This window comes from Polyodon spathula, chromosome 9 (assembly GCF_017654505.1).
Source record: "Polyodon spathula isolate WHYD16114869_AA chromosome 9, ASM1765450v1, whole genome shotgun sequence".
In the NCBI taxonomy this organism is placed as follows: Eukaryota; Metazoa; Chordata; class Actinopteri; order Acipenseriformes; family Polyodontidae; genus Polyodon; species Polyodon spathula.
In genome coordinates, this window is record NC_054542.1 from 4,162,428 (window position 1) to 4,182,894 (window position 20,467).

Here is a 20,467-nt window from a genome sequence, read left to right on the forward strand (position 1 = left end):
TTTTGATTCCTGATTTAAATCTGCCTGCTTACTTTGTTATCTTTATTCATGTTCTTCTTGTTTTGGAAATGTTTGCATTTCACAGGAAACTAAAATGATTTAGTCGTCAATTTGCTAACATTTCTTTTTTACATTGACTCTCGTGGTTATCCATCATCATTGAAGGCTTTGTCAAGACCACGCTGTACCTCTGATTACTACATTAAACGTGTGTGAAACTAAGCCAGTCGAAGCCATACCTTTCTCCAAAACAAACTTAATTCACAGATGCTGTAGGTTAACATGGGTGATGGTATCAAATATATTGTTGCTTTCATTTCTATGAAATCTTTGGAAACTATGCATAATTTACATGGAGGTATTTAAAAGTAAAATAATCCGGAAGATTAATCTTTAAAGTTATGGCTAGCCTATTGTTTGAAATTAGCCTAACAATAGATTCTGCACTGCCAGGAGGATTGGTACAGTGCCTGTACTAGTCCTGTATGTCACTACAGTAGTACAGTAGTCTAAGGAAAAAGTACATTTGGGTATTTCTGGTTTCTATAATATTAGAAATGTACCTAATATGAGGAACCTACAAAAAAAAAATATATTGTCCTGGTGCTGTGTGGTTAAACAAGAATTTATATCAGTGCGCTTTGACTGAATAGCTGTGTACAGAGTAAGACATAAAAAGACATTATATCATATCATATTTCACCCAAATCATTTATATAGTTAGCTACCTCCTGGAACAACTGCCAATCTTGACAGAAACTCCATAGTGGCAAATGATTCTCACTTGTGCAGGACATGTTCTCTGGAGACACAGAATTGCACACTTGAACAGTACGACCTCTGTTAGGATAGCAAGACCAAATTAAACTGTGCACTCTGTTTATGTTCATGTCAGTGAACTGATACTTGGCATTAAATGGCATTGTATGTAAATGGTATCCAGCACCTGGTTCAAGAACAATGGAAGGTATTCAGGATGTTTTACTGGGACATTTTAAAGGATTTTTCTTGGGGGTTGTCTAGGATTACAATTATTTGCATTACTAGGGAGATAAATATTTCTTATGTTTTTAATAGTGCTGGGACAAATCCAGATATCCAAGCGAACATTTTGTATTCGAATGCAAAAAAAACATGCCCGTGTCTGCCAGACATTACACGATGAACAGAAATTAGAAATATGTATTACAATGTGTTTTGCCTTGCATTGATTTACCGCCTTGCCAGAATTTGCGTGGCAGTTGCTAAATGAGCAAGCGGAAAAATAAGATTTCAGTTTTTGTATTTTGTATTTTTTTTTTAAATCAGCACAGCCGATATTTACTTTAGTTGAGATTAGGATAGGCCCACAATACAAGCTGTCAAATAGTTATCTCTACATAAAGTTGCCGGTACTGCTTCAGATTTTGGAATTGTAGTAAAAGAGAAATAAAATGGTGAGCAAATATTTTTTTCTTTGTACAATGCCCATGTTTCCTTATTTTATTTAAAGTGTTTATTCAGGTTATGAAAATGTGTGTACGGCTGCTTTGTTTATTGCTAAAACATGACAATTGCAGGGATTATATATATAAAAAAACCCAGCAAAAAGGCCTTTATTTAACAGTGTTTATTATTATAAAAAACACATCTGACAGTAATTACTCCATGGCATCCTTCGTTTTGTAGTCCGAGCGAGTCAAGTAATGTTTGTAATGTTTTGCAAATAAACACATATTTTGAATACTAGTTTAAATCTTGAACAGACATCCAAAAATGACAATTCCATGTTCAAGCCAGCACTGATTTTAATAGACTGTCACTTTCCTGTGCTGATGTATCAAAAACCACTGGAGGACAACTGGATAATACAATACACGTTACAAGTTTATTTGGAGGTGTGGACTTTCTTATTCACAGTATGTTACTCATTTTCCATTCGCAATACACTCTCGTATTATGAATCCTAGCATATACAATAAATAAGTCACACTTTAGAATAATGCCTTATTACAAAACTCTTGAAAAAAAAAAAAAGTTCTGTACTACAGTATACGCTGCCTTTCCTAAGTTCTGTTATTGTCTTTTAGAATACCATACATTTTTCTAGATTGGAATTTGAATGGTGTTGAAAAAAAATGTGTTTTGCGTTCTAAAAGAAGTGAAATTGCAACATCAGATGGGAGACTAATATTGTACAGTGGGTTGTTAGCAGAAAGCACAGATACTGGTGGGAATGCAAGTCCTTTATACAACTATGTCAGTGGAAATATTTGGTTTCTAGAACTGTCTCTGGAACATGGCATTTATCACATAATGGTTGCTGTCAACAGTCAAACATATTTGCAGGAACCTATTTTCTTATTGCATTTGAAGAAAGAAAGGAAGATGTTTAACTTTTGTTTACAGAGTGAATGTCCCAGATTTTAGATAACACTTAGTCTGACAATTTGGAGGTGAAATTTAGGTGGAAATTGTATGCTCCTGTAGACTAGATATTAACTGCCCCAGACCCTTTTGATAAGAATCTTTTTTTTTTTCTAAGCTACTTTGCTAAACCATGCAAATGAGTGCTAGTGTTTACAAACAGCCTTAATGATTTCACAGGACACGTTGCCTGGCAACCTGAATGTATAAAATCGCTATCCATCTTATTGATCAAGTGAATAATTAGTCGGCTGTCAGCCTTGGGGTTGAAAGCTCAGGCTCGTAACAGTGGTGTATCTTTACGATGTAGAACTTTTCCTTTGTTGGCTTGCCTCCTTGATGACATCACTTTCCCTCTGCTTTGTTTCAGGATGGAAGAATGATGGGATGGCTGTAAATATGGGCCACTGGGCGGGCACACAGACCTCTCTTCTCTGCCTTGCTGTCCTGCTTCTCCAGCTCTTCGCCTGCTGTTGCCAAGGTCGACAGAACCCAGCAGTGCTACCTAAGTTCTACTTCACACATTCCCTCTACAATGCCACAGTCTATGAGAACTCGGCGGCCAGGACCTACGCCAACAGTAAAGTTAAAATGGGGGTCACATTAACGCATAAATCATGGGATGTTAAATACAGGATAGTTTCTGGAGACGAAGAAGGTTTTTTTAAAGCAGAGGAGTTTGTAATGGGAGACTTCTGTTTTCTCAGGGTTAGGACTAAAGGAGGAAATGCTGCCATTTTAAACAGAGAGATCCATGATAATTACTTGCTAACTGTAAAAGCCACTGTCCGAGGGGAAGATATAGATGCCTGGGCAAAAGTCAACATACAGGTTTTAGATATGAATGACCTACGTCCTTTGTTTTCGCCAACGACTTATTCCGTAACGATAGCTGAGAACACCCCGCTGAGAACTAGCATTGCACAAGTGACAGCAACAGATGCAGACATTGGATCCAACGGGGAGTTTTATTATTTCTTTAAAGACAAAGTTGACCTTTTTGCAGTTCACCCCACCAGCGGGGTAATCTCTCTGAGCGGCAAGCTGAATTCTGATGAGAGAAACAGATACGACCTGGAAATCCTAGCAGTTGACCGAGGAATGAAACTGTATGGGAACAATGGTGTGAGCAGCACAGCAAAGCTTTTCATTCACATTGAGCGCATCAATGAGCATGCGCCAACCTTAAGCGTGGTGACTCACACTCCGTCTCTGCTTGACAAAGATCCCACCTACGCAGTTTTAACTGTCGAGGACATGGATGAAGGTGCAAATGGAGAAATAGAATCTGTTTCCATTGTAGCTGGGGATCCTTTGGACCAGTTCCGCTTGGTTAAAGGAACTGGAAGCAATGAGTACAGAATAAAGGGATTGGAACCAGTGGATTGGGATCATTTCCCTTATGGTTACAATTTAACCCTTCAAGCCAAGGACAAAGGTTCTCCCCAGAAATTCTCTGCCGTCAAGGTTGTTCACGTGTATGTTAATAGACCTCAAGCTGTTGAAATTAAGTTTGAAAAGGAGATGTATGAAGTCAGTCTTAGTGAGTTTTCACCACCTGGAGTCGTCGTGGCTGCTGTTAAACTTTCCCCCGAGCCTCGGGATGTGGAATATAACCTAAACCCTGGTCCAGATTCAGATTATTTTAAGATAAACCCCCAAACAGGATTGATCACCACTGCCCGACATTTAAACATCCTTGAAAAGGAGCTCTTTGAACTTCAGGTTGTTGATCTACAAAGTGACTTGAAAGTTAAAGTGAGCATCACAGTGGAAGATGAAAACAACCATGCACCTCTGTTTCTACAACCATCCTATGAAGTGTTTCTGAATGAAAGCATAGCTGTCGGAACAAATGTTTTGACTGTTTCAGCCACAGATAGTGATAGAGGGGAAAATGGATATATAACGTACAGCATTGCCAGTATACAAGCCTTACCTTTTACTATTAATCAGTTCACTGGTGTCATAAGCTCTAACAATGAGCTTGATTTTGAGTCTTCATCTGAGAGCTACATTTTTGTTGTCAGAGCTTCTGATTGGGGTTCGCCTTACCGGCGTGAAAGTGAAGTTAATGTCACTGTACATCTCGAAAATGTCAATGACAACAAGCCCCTTTTTGAGAAAGTAGCCTGCCAAGGTGTAATATCATACAGTTTTCCAGCTGGTGGACAGATCACAACTGTTTCAGCCATAGATATAGATGAGCTCGAATTAGTCAAGTATAAAATTATCTCTGGGAATGAAAAAGGATTTTTTGAGTTAAATCCTGATTCTGGAGTGCTGGTGCTGAGAAAAAGTTTGACTACTGCCAATCCAATAAATGGAGTCTTTAACTTGAAAATAGCAGCTACTGATGGTGAAAACCTTTCAGACTCAATGTTTGTTAACATTTCCATTGTTCACGGGAAAGTGTCATCAAAAAGTTTCAGTTGCAGTGAAACCAGAGTTGCCCAGAAGCTAGCTGAAAAGTTGCTAAAAAAGGCTAAAGCTAACAGTAAGCCCAAAATAGAAGACATATTTATCGATCTGTACTCTGTAAACAGGCAGACTCCGCAGTTCGATAAATCTTTTCCATCTGAGATATCTGTCCGTGAGGACCTCAAAATAGGAGATAGTGTCTTGAAAGTCAAGGCCTGGGATGGAGATACTGGCTTTAATGGTCGGGTTTTGTTTACCATCTCCGACGGGAACAAGGATAGCTGTTTTAACATTGATATGGAAACTGGATTAATTAGTGTCTTGATGCCAATGGATCGTGAGAAAGTAGACAGATATCTCCTGAATATCACCATTTATGACCTAGGCTCACCTCAGAAGTCTACATGGAGGCTATTGACCATAAATGTGGAAGATGCGAATGACAACACCCCCCAGTTTTTACAGGAGAGCTATTCTGCCATCATTCTTGAAAACACAAACCTTGGCACAGCGGTTATCCAGGTTGAAGCTACTGATAAAGATTTAGGACCTAATGGTGATATATTATACTCTATATTGACAAGCACAACTCAGTTCACAGTTAACAGCTCAACTGGAATTGTTTATGTAGCTGGGCAGCTTGATAGGGAAGTTAAACCTAATTTCAATTTAAAAATAGAGGCTTGTGATAAAGCTGAAAGGGGAAAGCAGAGGTTCTCAGTTGTTACTCTGAAGATATCCTTGGATGACGTTAATGACTGCCCTCCAGCATTCATTCCATACAGTTACAATGCCAAGGTTCTTGAAGATCTTCCAGTTGGCACCATTATAGCCTGGTTAGAGACACAAGATCCAGACCTTGGTTTAGGTGGCCAGGTAAGATACACCCTGGCAAATGACTACAATGGGAAATTTGAGATTGACAAAGCCAGCGGGGTGATTCGCCTGGCTAAGGAGCTGGATTATGAGAAGCAGCAGTTTTATAACCTGACAGTGCGGGCTAAAGATAAAGGGCGTCCAGTGTCTCTCCTGTCGGTGTCCTTTGTGGAGGTGGAAGTGGTGGATGTAAACGAGAATCTTTACCCTCCCTATTTTTTGGATTTTGCTGTGAAAGGAACGGTAAAGGAAAACTCACGGATTGGCACCAGCGTTCTCCAGGTCACAGCTAGAGATGATGATGTTGGAAGGGATGGAGAGATTCAGTATTCTATTCGAGATGGTAGCGGACTTGGCAGGTTCTCTATTGACGAAGAGACAGGTATGTCTTTTTTTTTAAATCATCGATATGAGTATGGATGAGAAGTGAGAAAGTACCCCACTGTTCTACCTAATATTAAAAACATAATCACAATGAAGCCAATGTGGCCCAAGCGATGTGAAATTCAAGCTGAAAATCTCTATATTGTGTATTGCTTCAAACACTTGCTCGCCTGTCTAAAACCCACTGCAATTAAAGTTCTTGATCCAAAAATAAAGATGCATTTTTGTGTGAGAGAGTGTTTTCATTTAAATGATTTAATAACTTAGAGAGAGAGACAGAGACAGAGACAGAGACAGAGAGGGTTGGATGCCAGATTAAATACAGAGTTCGTTATTTACTATTGGCACAGTTGTCTTGTCACTCCTTTTGTTTTTGCTTCTTCTGTCCACAGCATGGATTCTTCTTGTTGAAATACAGGAGAAAACATACCAGAATGTCACTGTTGGCATAGTTTCATGCTGTAAAGCCAAAACAGTTGCACTGTATGAAAATATTATTACTTCTAAACCACGGTAGAGATAGAGGGTAATTTGGTTTTATAGTGCAAAAAACTGACACATAACCCAAATATGTTTATTTTATCAAAGCATATACAATGTGCTGGGGTTACTTCACCGTCCAAAATAAGATGTATTCTAGGTGAACGTTTTAATATTTTAAATGTGTGGGATTGGGACAGTGTAGCGTCACAGCCCGAGATGTTGCCGGCAGGAAATAGACACAGAGACTGAAAGATGCAGTTTAAGCACGTATGCGCACCTTTATTTAACAAAACAAACAAAAACAGGAGCAAAATAAACACGGCAAGAGGGCCAACATAAAAAGTTCAAACATAAGAACAACACACTTGTAGGCATTAGCCTTCACTACCACATTGTGAAATAATACTAAAATCACAGCACAAACACACCTTCACCCTCACCCCCACCCCAAACTACTCCAACAAGCAAAGGATTTTGCTTCCTTTTTATGCATGTGGCCACTCGCCCATTAGCATCAGTTACCTAATTGGAGAATTGCCACACCTGTGATTGCTGGCAGGGAGAAATTAAAAATTTACAGCAGCAGGTATGTGCTACAGTAATACAGCAACTTTATAACTGATGGCAGTATTTTACTGTAATGACCACCTGCTACTTTAAAGGAATGATGACCTATACATTATAAGTACGGTTTATAGTTCTACTGGACGATCTCAATGAATGTATTTCAATGCAACATGACAGGTAAAAAGTGATATTGTATTTCAGTGAAAGTGTGGACCTTGCTTTGCCAGTGCGGGTCTGCTGAAGCATGTTTATGCAGGAGGGTTTCATGCTGCTAAACTTGCTGTGCCACTGATTGGAACTGAAAGAATTCCCTCAGTGACTTGTCTAATTCAGAATCCAAAGTTAGTAAAGCATATTGAAGCTGAAAAATACATTTACTAAAGTAATGGTACGGGGAATTGACCACAGGTGCTATTTTAATTGAGGTCATTTTTTATTTATTTATTTATTTTGTTTTTAATACAGCTTGAAAAAGAATTCCCCTTATAATAGTGATGCCGCAGAATGGAGTAGGTTATCAAATATGGCACAGCCTACAGTATGTAGTGTTGCAGTGTTTTGAATAATTTGAAAATGAAAAACACCAAACCACTTTTTTTAATTCAAATTCCAGACTCGCGCCTATCTGCAGACGCCCATGGCTGCAGTATATACAGTAATTCCAGGCTACAACAGAAAGTACATTTGGAATATGAAATTAGGTAGGAACACGCTGCTGTTATTTAAAAATGATACTGTTCAAACAAGGAAATAATTGCTTTGAGATTTTTTACAAGACATAGCAAAGCAGATGTATTGAGTTCATAAGCAGTTTCTGTTAATACATTCCTCATATTTGTGGAACTGGGAGGTCTCTGGTGTTTAGCGAGAATGTACCCTCCCTCTTTCAGACTTCAGTGTCTTGAAGAATAATGCCTTTCAAGCATGATTCTTACACTTACTTTTAAGTATCACAATGATTGCCTCTTAGTTGAGATTTATTTTTCTTTTTTAAACCCTAATGAATTGAATGTTTTGTAAATGGACGCTTGTCCCTTGTCTGCTATGAGGAAACACTTAGATAAGATGTTTAGTCTGAAAATGTGAGTTTCCTAGGGAACGACGTATATAAAATAAATTAGCATAAGAAGAATGCATTTAAGAATAACGTGTTGGCTTTTTTTCTGTTAAGTAAAACAACATGCTGTTTTATCAAGTCATTGAACCCATAAAACAAGATTTTTTATTTTTTTTTTAATTGCTGCCATATTCTTCGCATTAGACACGCTCATGTTAAATAGAACTGTACTGCATTAGCATTGTATTTAATCTGGATAACATATTACTTTCAGATTAAGTACTACTGTACAGTTGTATCTGTTTGACTGCCTTTTGCTTGACCGTCTGTCCATTTCTGCAACTTACTAGACTGCAACAATACAATAATAACATTTACCATCAGAAAAGAAACTGTTTCATTCTAGCTAAATAATGTAATTTCAGCATCTTTGTTGATACATTTCTGTAAGTGTTTGCACAACAAACCATACAGTATATGCAGTGCAATGAAATATATATAAAAATACTGGTGCAGTATTTTAGGAACACAGCAAAAGAAAGATGGGAAGGATAAGTGTTTTCTGTATTCCAAAGTAGAACAGGTTTATTTCAAGCAAGCTTTACAATAAATAAGTGAGTTGTAAATGACTATACTATGGTGTTCACACTTTTGTGTGAAATGGGCATGACTGATTCATTTGTTAGTCAAAATGTCATCCCTGACTTATAATAATAATAATAATAATACCCTGAAGAAATGGTCAGAACATTATATCCAACTCCAAAGAAGAAACATTTTGTTCTTTTCCAAAATAAAGTATGAATGTGTGGGAATCACTGTGACAGTGTAAGTGACAGACCCTGAATGTGTGGAATCACTGTGACAGTGTAATTGTAGGTATCTTTGTTTCTTCTTTGTCCAACTCCTATATTTCATATTTTGTCTTTTCCAAAATAATAATAATACACTGGTACTCGGGTCCCTATGAATGTCAAACATAATTGCTTAGAGCATCACAAGGAATGAAAACACCGATTTACTGCACTCCCCCAAACCTAACCCTCACACCCAGTTACTGCACTCTCCAAACACTAACCCTCACCCCCAATTACTGCACTCTCCAAACCCTGACCCTCGCCCCCAATTACTGCACTCCTCTAATCCTAACCCTCACTACCAATCACTGCACTCTCCAAACCCTAACCCTCACTACCAGTTACTGCACTCTCCAAACCCTAACCCTGACCCTCACCCCCAATTAGTGCAATCCTGTCAGTGTCAATTGAGTGCATATTTTCTGTTTTCTACAGCTTTCCCATGACATGTCAACTTGATTTGATTTTGGGAGACTTTTCCAAATCTTAGCCTTTCAAGGATATACAATGTTTAGAGTAAGACATGTCGCCCTGCCAATGCAGGTGAAAATGTCTATATTCTGCTGTAATTTACCAAACATTGTTACACAGTTCATTGTGAGTTACTATAGCAGGTGATAATGGAAAACAGTTACAAAAGCTAAATGCTGGAAGCATTGTAAAATCCAACAATGGAACTCTCCCTAATGCCCTTCCAGGTAGTAAAGTCACATGAGAAATGGAGTTATCATGAAGATGAGTGCCTAGGTATTATATTGGCAAGGCAGGAATGAAGAAATGAATACATGCATTATTACATTCAGTATTTTTATTTTATTCCCCAGTACTGTGCTGCAACATTAAACCAGTATTTCAGAATACTGAACTCCTGAGTAGCTCTGCACTTGCAGGACAGTACTGTACCCTATACTTAGGGCTTCTGATTTCTGGTTTTATCCGATTAAACCTGATAAAACCCACACCCCCAATTCAAAAAAAAATAAATAACTAAAAATGAAATCGGTGGAAAGCCAATAAACACCGGAAAAACTGTGGCAATGGTTAATCAATTCACATTGACTTTACCCTTTTTAACCATTAAAAAATAAAACCTACTACAAAAATAACAATAAATACATTTCCCAGTGCTGTTGGGCAATGTCCCGCCTTCCTGACTTGCATCTATCATTGATTCATTCTGAATACTTTAAACCCGCCCCAACTACTGAATGCACAGTAGCAGATCTGTGCATGTGGGCACATCACAAAGAGACATATCCTGCAATGCTTCAAATGGCACTGCTGTGTGTGTGTGTGTATGTATATGTGTATATATATATATATATATATATATATATATATATATATATATATATATATATATATATATATATATATATATATATATATATATATATATATATATATATATATATATGTGGTTACAATATATATATATTGTAACCACAAGGTCCTCGGTTCAAATCCCGGCTCACTTGCTGTGTGACCCTTAACCTCCTTGTGCTCCATCTTTTTGGTGGGACGTAAGTGATTCTGCAGTTGATGCATAGTTTACACACCCTAGTCTCTGTAAGTCGCCGCAGGTAAAGGCATCTGCTAAATAAAGAAATAGTGAGCCACTAGCACGTTCAGAAAGAGTCCGGCTTCATTTCACTGGAGAGCACATGAGCTGTTTCTTGAAGCGTGGATTTCTATTATGTAGATGTCTTTCTTTTTAATAATCATCTGGTAGCTTTACTACTGTAGAAGTGCATTAGTGCACTTGAGATTTGCTGAGCGTAGTACTGCTTGTCGCTGCTTTCGTTCTCCGTTTATTCTCTAAGCTCTACTTGGAGAGCACTAAGCTTATTAAAAACAGCCAAGCACGTTTTAATTTCTGTTCAGTTGATTACTGTTTGAAAACATTTGAGTGTTAAGATACACGACTGTTGTAGTACAGTTGATATATTGTCATATATTGAACAACTATCCATACACCTTCATGGAACCCCATATACCATAATAAACCTATTTCGGCCTCAATCCGTTGTGTTGTTGAACTGCATTTGGATTCTATGCAACACACTGTAGCATTGCCAGTAGTTTCCCTGGGCTACATGGGATTGAACTGCTGACATCAACACTTTCAAGTTTGCTTGCTGCCCTAGATACAGGAGAGCTGTAGGCACCCTGATATATTAACATCCCCCAAACTGAGATAGACATCCGTAAAAGAGCTTGGTAATGCTGCAAAAATAGTACAGCAATTACAATACATAAGCAATTCCATTAACACTTATTATAAATAAGTGAAAATAATAAATAAAATATTTCCTCTGCTGTTATACCTACTGTAGTACGGGACATCAATCTCACAGTACCTGAAAGGTTGCACATATTTTCATACAATTAAAAGTTTGCCAGATTGGTATTGGTCTGATTCAAACCTGGAAGGTCTGGAGGAGGCTGGGAGTGGATGAGTGTATCTTCAGTGTTTGGTGGAAATTGGTGCTAATTCAAGTTCTCATTTAACCATGTAAAGTGTGGCAGACAGACAGATATCAACACAAAGATCCCCATTTTTTTAAAATTAGAATCCTAAAAATCAAACAGGTAACCATATACTAGTGTGTTTAGTTTATGCCTTTTAAAAATATGAAAAACAAACTGGAGAAGGTTAATGTTTTAATGATTTACTTGTACATACTGTGGTATTTAAATCTTTTTAGAACAGCTGAATACACCCATAACACTACAAGGGCCATATTTCCAAGTCGTTTACTCCAGTCTTTAATTAACTCCTATTTTTTGAAAGGAGAACATTTCCCAAAAAAAAAAAAAAAAAAAAAAAGAACCAAACAAGTTCAATAATTCAACGTTTCTTCGGCACCCTCAAGTTGTGTTTCACAGTTTTGTAACTTTAGCGTGGAATTTATCGAAGACTGAATAAATGAATAAATTCAAGCATATATATATATATATCCTGCTAATGATTGTTAACACACTTATATGTTATTTTTATAAATATATTTTTATACACGACTGGATACTGCAGAATGTGGCCCCACAGTAGCAGGTTTACAGATATCACAAAGAAACACTGAATGCAGAGCTTTGTAATTTCACTGGTACTGGGTCAAAAGCACCTCTCAAAATAATATATCATATATCACCGGAAGGAGGAATATGTTGAGGCATGAAAACATTAAGGCCAAGGCGAGTCCTAATTTTTTGCTATCGATAAATAATGAGTCAAACAATGAGTCAGTGGCAGAGGTGGGATTTGAACCAGAGACCTCCTGGTTGTAAGCCTGTTTCTTTACCCACTGGACCATACAGCCTCCTATGCATTACATTGCATTGTTTTTAAGTGTTAATTGCATGATTCTCATTAAAACCTGTTTGGAACACTGATCTACATTGTTTTCGGTGCTGCGATATCTAGAGATGTTCTAACTCCCTTGACACTTCAAACAGCTTAGGGGCCCACACTTTGTCTTCTTTAATATTTTGCTGTTATTAAATGGTTTTTCAATGATCCAAACACTGGTGATATAAATATTGACCCTCAGTATTAATCCAGCAGGTGTTTCATACATTTTAGACTGCCAATATTACAGTATGGTCCCCTGAAGTTCAGATCATAAAATGAGTATGTGAATGTCAGTGATGCACTCATGTACTATACAAGTAAACATCTCCAATTCTCACATTATTTAAACATGGCTTGTTTAGGCATCGTTCCAGAAGCTATAAACATACCACATAGGAAGCTTTTCTACTTTTATTAGGGAGTCTGAATACATTGCATTACAGCTGCTACTGTACAGTAACTACTTAAGACTCTCCTCTTTCAGATGTTGGAGAGTGAAGCCTCGGAGGCAAAGAACTAATGTATGTGAAACAGCTGGACTACCAGGAATGTACTGTACCAATTAACACAAGGATAGTCATACTGTACACTGGGTATCCACGGTAGTTTAAAATGGGTAGTACATACACACTGACAATTTAATGGTACAGGTATGTTATGAGAAATGCATTTAATTAACTAATACAAAATGATCCACTATATTACTGGGAATTGTAATTTTTATTTAAAAAATCAACCAGAAAAAAAGCTGGTTGCTATTTCCTGGCCAGTTTATTTTGCCTTGTGGATGTGTTTTATTTATGATAAATTACAAGACAAGCTGCTGACTCCCATGTTTCTCCCCACCAAACCAACACAGTCGTCTCCAAAGCCTCAGAGCCCTGTGTTAGTCAGCAGCAGTGCCCACATCCCCCAATCTTTCTGTGGTTGCTCTCTAGCCTGTATAATTATTTAACAACTTCCAGGGTTATAATTAAGAGTGCCAGTTGTGCTTTAGAAATGTTGGGCACAGTGCAACCACATTTTTAAACGTACATGAAGAGTGGCAGAATCTTGTTTGAACCTGATTAAGTTAAACATAGGAGCATTTAATTGTAAAGTGTAACTGGGGGTTTGGGTTATACGCTGACAGAGTTGAAGGACACAAACGTTGTATTCAAAACGCCCCTCAGGCACTCAAGATATGTTAGGCTTTCTGCTTTTTAGTTTTCGTGAGAATGGAAAATGCATATTGATATTTTACCATACTGCATGTTATTTCTGTTAAGATCATTAAGAGCTATTCAGAAAAAGCCATTGTTAATGGCTTCTTTGGCGGCATTCAACCCAACACTAACGCAAAATTCTTTAAAACTAGGCCTTAAAAGAAGAACAAGATTTAATATCACAGAAAACCCATATAACATTGAATGTTTACATTATCCTCAGCGAATACAAAGTCACGGAAATTTAAGAGGGTATTGTGACAGCCTGTTTTGACAACCGTGTGATGCAGTTCTGACTTAAATAGACAGATTATATTTTACTAACTGCAGACCAACTACAGTACAGGAGGGGAGTTATTCGCTGTGTCAGTTCCAAAGTAGCAGGGTAAGCAAATCATGTGTACAGTGTGTTGCCTGATTTTATGCTTTAGTCATAGTTTATGCAGTTGGTCTGGCCATCACTGATTCCTAAATTACAGCCTGCAAACTAAAGTTTTCTGAAGTATGTGTTTTTCTTTTGGAGTTAGAAATTATGTCAGCATTTTTATTCCAAATAAGCTTGGTGCCCTTTTTTTGTGTGTGTAGAAACTTTTAAACGGAAGTGGGCAAGGCTGCATATCATAAAATTTAGAAGTAACTGGAAATAATTATACATTGTCTTTGCTGAAGTTGCTGGGATACTGCTGGATATGTAAGAATTTTCCTCTCTGAAAACCACTGCATCCACTCGTTTCATCTCCTTCCCAATGTGATGTGTGCTAAATTAAGTTGAATCCCTCACAGACTATGTGCTGTACAAGTTCTGTGCAATGATGGTAAATGCAAGACTTAATTTCTCTTTAAGGTTTATTGTTTGCAATAAGTGTTTTCGTCCTGTGGTGGTTACTTTTAATTACGCTGCAGGATTACATGGTTTCGCATGTCATTGATATTTGATTACAGTCAGCACTCACATATCTGACCCTTTAAAATGTTGACTTCAGTGGCAGTTAAACAAGTGTGATGGATGTCTGATTGTTTGCTTGTGGCCCGTTCCAACTCTTGTATCTTTTTTGTGTTCTTTGAAAAACAGACAATATCAAAAATACATATCTGCAAGTGTTTTAAAATAAGTAGGCCTCCCTTTAGATGTACTGTATTAGTTTTGTTGGTACAGTACTAATTTTTCAACAGCAGAAGTATTTTAATTCAGAGCGAAATGATTCTGAAAATATCACTTGCCGAAACTAAAGAGACAACCCATTAATTGTAGTACAGTGCATACTTTTAAATCCGGTACATATTGTAGTGGTATGTAAAATTTCCCATTAGCGACCTAACAGCAAAATGAAATCTAAATGTTATTGTGACAGAGCAAAGCTCTGCCCTTTTTAAATTAGCAGGTATGGGGTTAATTTCCCCTACCTGCCTGGGTTTATTATGTTCAGGTGGCTGGGGTTGATTAGTTGATTAGGTTAATTAACGATCAATCAGCGCCCAGCCACCTGACATAAAAGGAGGCCTCTGCTTCTCATTTGGGAAAAGGGAGCTGAGGAAGCATGTGTTTGTGTTTGTGTTTGTGTTTGTGTTTGTGTTTGTGTTTGTGTTTGTGTTTGTGTTTGTGTTTGAATTTTGAATTTTGATAAATCCAGTGAAGGCATTGCCCAGCCTGGAAACCTTATTTTTGTAAGTTTTGTTATCTTTCTATTTGTGTTTAAAGATCTTTGTTTTGCCCTTGTGCACTTTATTTTTTTGTTTATTTATAATAAAATTGTTACTTTTTTGAACTGCAGTCTGTATCTGGGCCTCTTTCCACTCGCCAGCCTGCCACAGTTATCCATGCACAGAACTGCGTAAAACATAAAAGGCAATGCAATTTAGCAAAACCAAAAGATTACAGAAAAAAACAGTTTCTAGAATTAAAAATTATTGTTCAAAATTGCAGAGTATAGCGCTCGATAAGGCCCTAATGTCAGTTCACTTGCAAATGAAAATGCACAAAAGCAACAAAAGATCACAGATGAACAAAAAAATACATCACAGTATCTAAAACTGTTTAATGATTAACTGTTACATTACCCTAGCTTGTCTCGTTCGCTTTGTTTTGGCTGTATTTTTGTCAGGTGAAACTGGAGGAAGGACTATGTAACTGCACAATGTAAGACAGACTGATTTGGCATTAAGGAGAATTATTTTTTTTTAAGTGCAGGTTGTGACGGATATTCAGGTAAATTGTAACATTGAAGAGGTGGTCTTTGTATCAGAAAACTGGTGACGGAGTCAGAAATCACATGTGACAGCTAAGTGCATAATTTGTTATGTATATGTGTATATATATATATATATATATATATATATATATATATATATATATATATATATATATATATATATATATGGGGATTGATTTTATTCTTATTACAAGGGCGGTAAAACGTGGCTGATGTGTATCTGGGTAACGGATATCCGAGTGCTGACTGTATACTAGTACCACAGAGTGCAGACCTTTTGTTAATTAAGATTAGCTTGCATTATTGTTGTTTGTGTGCCCATACATATTTTTTAAATTGTGGGAGTCTGTTACACTATCCACACTGAAAACCGATGCATATCAGTTTGTCCCATATTTTGTGTATTAAGTCTTCCTCGTCAGGTGGGCTGCATGCTGTGTTTGGCAGTCTTTCTTGTTCATTTTAGCTTTTTCTTTGTCTAACTTTTTTTTTTTGGCACGTGATGAAAGAGGTAAAGGAATGTTACTGTATGTGATTTTTGCTTGAGCCTCGGAGGCAAAATACTCTGTAAAAACAGAATAACCACAGGGAATAGACAGTACCATCATAGAACTTATAAAATAAACTGCTACTGTAGAATCCATGTTTTTCGTGGTTGTATTCAAATTTGAACACCACGCTCTAAGTGGTTACAATTTAGGCTTTAAGGCTGAATTAATCAGCTACTCTAATTTTACTGTTATTGCACATCAAGAACAGAACTGAGCAGCTAGCCTCTTACTGTAACGGTTTTCTTTCCAAGTAGGAATAACTTTGTCCACTAAATTATCCCCAAAGTCATCTAACTTCAATTAAAGACTTCAAAAATTGCTTTCAGCTTTTTTTTTTTTTCCTACACTCAGATGTACACAGACTAATCTATAAATATACACTGATGGTAGAGCGCGTTAACATTCCCATCTGTCTCAAGAATAAGCATACGTTGTATTTGTACTTTCTGTACTTGCGGCACTTAAAGGTTTTCTTTATGTATTAACGTATTTGTGAATCTATTGAGTGTCGATTTAGAAGCTTTTATTATGCTGTTACAGGTGGAGAATATTTTAAGTGATCCGGTCTTAGAAAAAAAAAAAAAAGAAATAAGAAAAATCATTAATAATCTGCTTCCTTATTCAGTTTCTTTAGCATGGGTAAGTGCTACTGTACAACAGCAAGGTAGTCTAAGCTGTTAAACTCACATCAAGACTTAGCAGACAACATTGCTCTTCCCTACCATGTTGATTTACTGGGGACTATGTGTAGAGCATGTGGTAAGCCATCTCCATAAATCGCAAAGAGCATCAATTCCATTGTATAATTCATGCTGTAGCAAAACGCAAGAGGGGCTCAAATAAAGATATCACTCTGAGATAACGGTACAGCCTACAGTGCTGTTGAAAGAAGATCCTTAAAATGAATGCACGTCATTTTGGAAGAGGATGTGGGTTGCGCCATTGTTTTCATTTTGCACTGCTTGAAAGTCTGTTCATATGTGACTAGTTATCATAAATTGATCAAAAGGTTGTAGCAAGTCATTTATTATGATTTGCTGCTTATGAATAATCTGTTACTGTAGTAGCTACTGCTAAAATTAAAGCCATCAGTCATTTGTTTTTGGGGCTTAATAGTCCCTTTGCATAAACTGTGTACATTAAAACTTTATTTCATTCTTCTGTAAAAGTTTGAGGGGGCTGTTTCTTGCTACACACAAGAACATTTTTAAATCTACAGTGTAATAAGTCACACATAGATGCAGGTACAGGGAAAACATTATTTTGTTGTTGTAAAAGGGAACAGGCCAGAGCAGTAAAAAGAAAAGGAAGAACGTCTCTTACTTGTTTCTGCAGGTTTCTCATAATTGCCCAGACTACTGTAAACCCTGCCAGGGAGAGACTAACAGGCGATTTGCATGTTTTAAATAATTGCACATTATAAGGTGATTGTAACTACAGTAGTATGGTCTGTAAATTCAGATTCAGCTTCACTGAGTTACTGTAGGCAAATTAGCTATGTTTTACTATTACTATATTGCAGGAATTGCACACTATTGACAAAACCTGGTAAAACACTGTATTAAAAGGCAGATATATGCAGTATTATCTGTAATCCTTGGACACAACTGAATGCTTCTTTTTATGTACTGTACAGTGTTGTAATCAGACATGAATGTTGGTTTGTTATAATTATGTACAATAAGATTGAATGTAACAGTGCAAAAGCATTAGTCACACATGCTGCGGTATACTTGACAACTATCTAGTCGTAGCGTGAGCCCAGACTAAGTGGAGCCCAGCTCCATAGGATTTTAACCAATCTGAGAGTTTTGATAAGGACACCTTGCTTTCTATAGGTTGTCTCTTATAGGGACTAGGGGCGGAGCTAGGGCTATTGAACTATTTAAATGTGAACGAAAAGTTGTACTGAGCTTGGTGCCTGGAGTCAGACCCAGGGATCTTTTTGATTAATGTTTTGAAGATTGTAATTTTGTGTAACTTTTATTATTCGAATAAAGCATTTTAAAACCATTAAACACCAGCGTGCAAAGCAGAGTTTCAGAATCCAGCATTTCCCGAGTCGCAGAAGGAGCGGTGCGGTGAAGAGCAGCAGCGGAACCAGCGTGTGAGCAGAGTAAACGGCCAGCGGTTCCCGAGTCAGAGATGGAACAGGCAGAGACGCGACTCAGCAGCAGTGGATCCAGCGTGTGCGCAGAGTAAACAGCCAGTGATTCCTGAGTCAGAAACGGAACAGGCAGAGAGATGTGACTCAGCAGCAGTGGATCCAGCGTGTACGCAGTGAGGCAGCAATTCCAGAGTGAGAAACGAAATGGCGGCAGTGAGGTTCTCATCAGCAATACAACACACAATAAAATAATATAACTAAAAACACCACATCCATCAATACATCACTACAGTTACAAACATACTTTCTTTCCTATTCATTATCCGTTAATGCAATTCTGGGTTTATTTTGCTTTTGAGTAGGCCGTAAACAAACCTTGGGGGCCTGTTGTTTAGTCGTCCATCCTCATTTGTAGAATACTCCATGAGCATTCATGGAGTATCATCTGTTTCTCTAACCATTGCCTTATGGAATAATGATTGTGGTTTATTTTTCTAGCAGGATTCACATTCCACTCTGTAGTCCAAGTCCCCCAAGCTTTAGCTACTGACATCCAGCCCTGACATGTAATCCTAACAGCATTCCAGGCTCAAAAAAGAAAAAACTAAGACAGTATTTACCATTTCACAGTGTCCAAAAAGATTACTCGTTTTAGAATCAACCAAATAAGATTTTATCTGTAACACAATGACTTTGTGTTTTATTTTTTTTTAAGTAAAACAGAATTGTCAACAGCAATACACTAGAGGCCTAGTATTCTTATTTTAATATTAAAGGGATAATATGTACCTTCTGAATTACATTTTATATCTGCGTATTACCCCAGGCTATGTGTTCTAATCATAATGTATTACTTTAAAATATTGTACTAGTGTATTGCCCTGATGACACTGTACTGTAGCAAAACCATTAGCAAATCACTTTAGTAATGCAATTTCATACATTTTAGGACCATTTTCTACCATTTTTTACTAAACAGTATTTCATTATAGAAGCATCTCTGGGATTGTATGCTTTTAAATGATTTTTTTGAAAACATTTATGTTACCTCTTACTGTATGCATTAAAGTACATGTTTTTGGCGTGTGCTGGTCTTTCATATTAATATATATCCTGAACCGTATGTGTTATTAGATTGACTTGCTGGCAGGGCTGTTGGCAGGGCGACGATGCCTCTCAGTAGGTCTATCGTGGTTACATGTTTTTCAAATAAAATAATGAGAAAGGGATTTGCGGTGGCACTCTTGGGGAGTGCGCAGAGCTCCGAATTAGTAGTCCATCTTTCATTGGCAGCCTGTGGGAAGAAGGGATTGGCTGCTGGTGGTTAACAATGGAGACCGAAATTATCAACAACAACAACAACACAAAATCTGATGTATTTGTTTACTAGAATAGCACAATAAATAAGTGAAAGAGTAAGTTGCTTCAGATGATTTGCACTCCTCCTTCATGTGTGATGTTTGCAATCGAGATGCTGCTCTTGGTTCTCGGTAGCTCGTCATAGACACGTAATGCAGGCAAGATCAGCCAAAGAGGCTCTTTAATAACAGGCATCAGCACTATCTAGTGCACTGCAGTGTATTGCCAGCAGAAACAAAAGAGAAGAGGATGAAAAGTGTATTTATCCATTCGAAGCATGGATTTGAAGCCATCTTTGGCTTCTGTGACAAGCTCCTTTTAGAATTGTTTTAAAGCAACCACTTCACGACGAAGTAGTCAGTTACTTGCCCAAACTTGTCTTTTTTTTTTTTTTCAAACACGCTGCAACAATGCAAACTTTTTCTTTTTTTTTCCATTTCTACTTTCACCAGCTGTTAAGTTTTTAAAAGTTGTCATGACAACTGTAGCTGTAAAACAGATTGAGTAACTCTAAACTTACCTTAATATTATTGGTTCTTCTCAAATTTCCTGAAAAATGTTGCCATTGGAAGTTGCTTGGTGTTACATAGAAGTTGAAGCAACTTGGTTGCCAGCAACTGTTTTGATGCAGT

At 37.4% G+C, this 20,467-nt stretch overlaps 1 protein-coding gene across 1 annotated transcript in view; it reads left to right on the plus strand.

Moving 5' to 3' along the window:
* LOC121321207 (protocadherin Fat 3-like) overlaps positions 1 to 20,467 on the plus strand; it is a 120,589-nt gene that overhangs the window by 33,723 nt on the left and 66,399 nt on the right. The window contains exon 2 of the mRNA XM_041260108.1: positions 2,777 to 6,085. Within this exon, the coding sequence (XP_041116042.1) occupies positions 2,794 to 6,085 (3,292 nt within the window). The 5' untranslated portion in view covers positions 2,777 to 2,793. The remainder of the gene's footprint in view (positions 1 to 2,776; positions 6,086 to 20,467) is intronic.